Genomic DNA, 5,710 nt, shown 5'->3' with positions numbered 1-5,710 from the left:
GGATACAAATATCTACTAAGCTAAGACATAAATTGACCTTCACCACTGCCCTAATTTTCAAGAAGACACAAATGACTAAATATTTATGCATTCCCATTCCCTACCTCACCAAATTCACCACCACCAACCACCTTTTCTTCTTTGTTCCCTTTCTCTGATTCATTCCTAAAATGACCTATTCTTACTTGGTTTGGCCTTCTTATAGGTTGGGTGAGCTAAGTTGAGAGACCTGGCTCAAAATAAGGAAATATGATCCCACTAGAACAGTCAATGAATAGGAAAATAGGAGATAGGATCTCTTGAATGCTCGAACCAAACGAGGGCACTCACTCACTCACTTGGATGGATGAATTCCTCTTGGTTGTTTACCCAAATGTGGACCCTACTTTCATCCGAACTCATCAAGAGATGATAGGAGAAATGAAAACTAAAGAAAAATAATTAAAGAAAAAGGAAAAGTAGGTATTTAAAGGAAGCGGAGGTGAAGGGTTCCAATCTAAACCATGAGATATAATAAATAAAGGAAAATGGAGGGATGAGATTGCATTAAATAGAAACTTCTCCCATAAGTTACCAAGAAAGAGGAAGAGGTGTATCCATGAACACTCTTATTTAAAGGGTGTTTGGTGGGGATTAAAATTAGATTTTTTAGTTGATTGTAATAGAAGTTTTTAAAATGTATGATTGAAAAGTCGTGGGACCCTTAAAATATGTGTCTAATATTGATTGTCTGACTTTGACTTTATCCAAACCAAACAGACATTTAATGCATCCCTAGAGTAGGAAACTAAAGGTCCAAACCTTACACAATTAAGTCCTACCTTGGGGGACATTTGTTGGCATTCGATATCTAAATAAGCCCAAACATACCTCAACTTAAAAAGTGCACTTACGAGGACGACCATTATAAACTTGAAAGACGAATTAATTGGCTCTTAGGTCAGCTTGGTCCAAGTCCACTTGTCATCTAAAAAAACATCATCATTACAATTCTGAACGTCTATCTTCAATATGACATCTCCACCACTTGGGCAACCATTCCCAAGATGATATGCGGTGTCCATGACATCAGTATCTCATTTTTATCCAATTAGGGATCAAACATGATCATCTACGACCTAGGTATCGTGATGACCTATTTGGTCAACCTCAGCAACCAATTAGAGTCATCAAAATTGAGCGGCGGCATACATTTTAGGAATAGTACTGGAGCTCATATGACTTTGCGCAATCAGGTAACAAGTTTGGAAACCTATAAAAGGGGTAATCCTCTCCAAGGGGTAGAACTCAATGTATTCTTTTCCAATACACTCCAAACTTCAATCCATGAAATTATTATTTACTTTTCCTAAATTCCAGCAATTACTCTCCCTAATTTCTATGAAGTTGTTCTAATTTTGCCACGTCATTAACAAATATAGATAATCTACCTCCTTTTTATCATTGTCTTGATATTCCGAAATTTGTTTTTCGTATATAACCACCTTATGTTTTAGTTTAATAAAAGGAAGAAAACTGTGCACACTTATAAATTTAATTTAGCAAATCATTTATTTTCAGCAATATAATTAATTTGTATTTATGAAGTAGCTGCACCATCATTGTGATGCCCCTCAAAATAGATAGCAACTGAATTCATCTGCTCATTCAGAATATTAGATTGGGAGATCTCTTCTAGAAGCATAAAGTGAAATATGTCGACCATATATATATATACACACACGCTTTTCTATCCGAAGGTGTTATCAAATTTCTTATCCATTTTTTTTTAATGTATTACGTATTATCTTTGAAGCATTCTCGTTAAAATAAGCAAAGTTTACAAGAACGTCAAGTCTATTTAGACACACACTTTACATGAATTTTGAATCATCTATAGTCATTATCCTTAAGTTAAGCACAGTTAATGAGTATTTCTAGTTCATTTAGACACTCTAATCTTTTTCGTCAACTTTGTCTATATTCAACTCTTGTTTTAGCCCCATTTTTGGGTCAAAATATATTTTTGAATGGTATTTTATTGAAGAATGTGTAATTAAAAAAAAAAATTGAGATTGCATGTAAAATTATCTTATATGAAAATGTATAGTTGAAAATGAGTTTTAAAAAAAATAAAGATTAAACATAAGCTTAAGGGTTTTGCTACCCAATGTACACCCTTTCACTAAAAGGGAGTCCGTGGTTTTTTTATTGGGTGGAACACCCTATTGTGAGGGGTTGTACATCTGAGTGTACACTCTCGATGTACAAATAGTAAAATCCTAAGCTTAATTATTGAACCTTTAAAGTACTACAGTCAATTGCATGATTGATTGAACGATCATATTTAACAAAAAAATGTCAAAAAAAGTGACTTGCTAGAAAATTTTCATGAATTTCAATCAAAACTGAAACACATGCTCTTATCTTTATATTGCCAACTCTAAAGTAACTAAAGTACAAAAGCCAAAGGGCAAAGAAACACTCTTTTTAATTAATTTATTGCCTAACAAACAATCTTGTGGAATGTAAAGACCGTGAATGAACTTGCAAGAAAATAAATCCAAAAATGTAAATAAGTCCAATCTTGATTTCTATTCTTTTCACGTATGTAAACACCAAGTCACTGACTTTGGAGCCACTCTCTCGATTTAAATGCGGTCTTTTTCTAATTCAACATGCCTTACGTGACACCCCCTGGCCCCCTCCTTTATTTCCGCACTAAAATCCTCCATAAAAATCCAACTCCGTTCTTCATTTCTTCCCTACCACTACAACTCCATCTCCATCCAAAATAATGCTTCCACAAATCGTCTTTTCTCTTCTTTGCTCGTTTTTATGCTTTCATGTCGTACTTTCTCGTTCTCTACCATCACAAAGTCATCAGGTACTCGATGTCTCCGTTACATTGCAGCAAGCAGGTGAAGTGTTTTCTTCAAAGAGTAAAACTTTCGATTATGGACAGCTCGTTACTTCTTCGTCGTCATCGTCTTCTTTCTCACTCTCTCTCCACCCTCGCTCCTCTTTGCTAAAACCTATTCACAACCATAATTACACTTCCCTCACCCTCTCCCGACTGGCTCGGGACTCATCCCGCGTCAATTCCCTCAACTCTCACCACCAACTCGCTCTTTCTGGCTACTCACGCTCCGATTTCAAGCCTGTCTATGACACCGTCGTCCAACCCGAAGACCTCCAGTCCCCTATAACCTCGGGAACAAGACAAGGCAGCGGAGAGTACTTCACCCGGATCGGGGTGGGCCAACCCGCTAAGGAATTCTACATGGTAATTGACACTGGCAGCGACATCAGCTGGCTCCAGTGCGCGCCATGTTCCGATTGCTACCAGCAATCCGACCCGGTATTCAATCCGTCAGCTTCCTCTACCTACAAGGCCCTCACATGCCACGCACCGCAGTGCACGAGTCTTGAAGTCTCGGCTTGTCGCACAGACACATGCCTTTATCAAGTGTCTTACGGAGACGGGTCATATACTGTCGGGGACTTCGTCACTGAAACAGTGTCATTTGGGAGATCGGGATCTGTCCCTGGCGTGGCGATCGGCTGTGGCCACGAAAACGAAGGTTTGTTCATCGGCGCTGCTGGTTTGCTGGGCCTTGGGGGCGGCTCCTTGTCTTTGCCTTCTCAAATCAAAGCCACTTCCTTTTCGTACTGTTTGGTAGACCGGGACGCCAATTCAGCTTCGACTCTGGAGTTTAACTCGGCGAGACCCGGCGACTCAGTCCTCGCGCCGCTGCTCACGAATTCGAGAATCAGCACATTTTTCTACGTGGGCCTCACCGGACTGAGCGTCGGCGCACAGATGCTGCAAATCCCAGCATCCACTTTCGAGATTGACAGCAATGGAAGGGGTGGGATCATTGTAGACTCCGGTACGGCGGTGACTCGGTTGCGGACGGAGGCGTACAACGCACTGCGAGACAAATTCGTTGAACTGAGTCAGCACTTGCGCTCATCCAGCAGCTTCTCGCTGTTCGACACGTGTTACGACTTATCTTCATTGACAAAAGTGAGCGTGCCGACGGTGGCGTTACATTTTTCCGGCGGAAAAACGCTGCAATTGCATCCGAATAATTACTTAATTCCAGTGGATTCTGCCGGAAAGTTCTGCCTGGCTTTTGCTGCGAATTCAGGTTCACTGTCTATCATCGGTAATATTCAACAGCAGGGGACACGTGTGAGTTACGATCTTGCTAATAAAGTTGTTGGATTTAGCCCAAATAAATGTTAACCGGTGGATGGGGGAAGTAGCGTTAGGTATGGTTTAAATGAAGGCGCAATTAATATATCTTCTTGTTTTTCTACATATAATAAATAAATGATATTTCTAGTTTTATTTTTTTTAATACTACGTAAAACGTCAACAAACATCACATCATTTAATCAAGAAAAATAAAACTTGATTTTAAAAAGAATTTATGGTTAAAAAAAAATTGAATTTATGTGTAGAATATTTAATCATGTGAATATGTGAGAAAATGAATATTTTGTGAAAAAAAAGTGAAAATAATAATTGTCAAACAAGAGCTTAAGATGCATATTTTCATTTAAAGTAATATTATTTAATATCATTAGTGTTAAACATCAATCTATATGATAATTGTATGTTATTAAACGATAGGTTCACTTAAGGGGTCGTTTGATTGTAAATATAAAATTTGGATGGAAAGAAAACGAATTCAAGGAAATTGAATTGCTTAGAAATTGTTTTTCTGGAAATTGTCAATTTTTTTGTTTGATTAGTATAATTTTTCACATGAAAAATGTTGATATAAAAGTACTTTTGGGGCTTGTTTGGCTTTATTTTTTATGAAAATTAGAATTTGTTTCCCTTGCAAAAAAAAAAAAAGAAAAAAAAAGGTAAGTTGGAAAGTTTTCCTTGAAAACAAAAAAAATACCAATTTTCAAGACAACTAAAAAAATCAAATTCCATGGAAAATAAAACTTATCAAACACACAAAATTAAAAGAAGGTGGAATTCGAATTTCAATTTTCATGAAATTCGAACCAATCAAATATGCCCTAAATATATTATCACATTATTTATTTAATTGAACTTATTATGTATAGTCACTTAAATCAATGTTCTATCGTTACTTAAACATTATTCTTTTATTTATTAACAAACAAAAGAAGACGCACTCACCCAAATGTAGACGTGACAACATAGCTCCTCTCCTTGTAATAGTAAGTGAATTTTGCTTTGAGCCGCAGGCACAGGTGAGATATTAATGTTGTAACCCAAAAGATGGTCCCAGCGTTGAAATAATTGTAGACAAGTTGTTTTGGCTTGTAGCTATCTTTACCCTACTTCAATCACCTACCTAACGATATCAGTCCCACCGTGATGTTGATTTTTATTTTTTTTAATTATTATTTGCAAATTGCTCCTTTTTTTTATTTTAAAAAAACGGGTGGTTAAATCTATAAAAAGTAACGAAACAAAAAAAGTTTTTCCTGATGAATATGTTGCTGAATATGAATGTAAAAAAGGTATTGCTTAATATTAAAAAAGAAGCTTCCACAAATATTTATATTTTAACTTTTATATCCATTGGGTTTTCATTTTCCTCTAAAATTATAATTTTTAAAGTCAAATATTAATTTTAACCATATATTTTGGAAGATCAGTAAGTATTACTCATCTATCAATCATCCAATTTTTCAAGAAATTAGAATATATATATATATATATATATATATATATATA

General features: G+C 36.1%; 1 protein-coding gene across 1 annotated transcript; it reads left to right on the top strand.

Moving 5' to 3' along the window:
* Nucleotides 1-2,588: 2,588 nt before the first annotated feature.
* On the top strand, nucleotides 2,589-4,336 carry LOC111372116 (protein ASPARTIC PROTEASE IN GUARD CELL 1-like). Its single transcript, XM_022994294.1, has one exon. The coding sequence runs from the start codon at nucleotides 2,777-2,779 to the stop codon at nucleotides 4,229-4,231; it is 1,455 nt and encodes a 484-aa protein (XP_022850062.1). The 5' UTR covers nucleotides 2,589-2,776; the 3' UTR covers nucleotides 4,232-4,336.
* Nucleotides 4,337-5,710: the final 1,374 nt, after the last annotated feature.

This window comes from Olea europaea, chromosome 23 (assembly GCF_002742605.1).
Source record: "Olea europaea var. sylvestris chromosome 23, O_europaea_v1, whole genome shotgun sequence".
Taxonomy (NCBI): domain Eukaryota; kingdom Viridiplantae; phylum Streptophyta; class Magnoliopsida; order Lamiales; family Oleaceae; genus Olea; species Olea europaea.
This window is presented reverse-complemented; position numbering and strand designations above follow the sequence as displayed.

Bases quoted from the DNA above. Each gene is read 5' to 3' on its own strand.
- LOC111372116 (XM_022994294.1), top strand. From the start codon at position 2,777: ATGCTTCCACAAATCGTCTTTTCTCTTCTTTGCTCGTTTTTATGCTTT.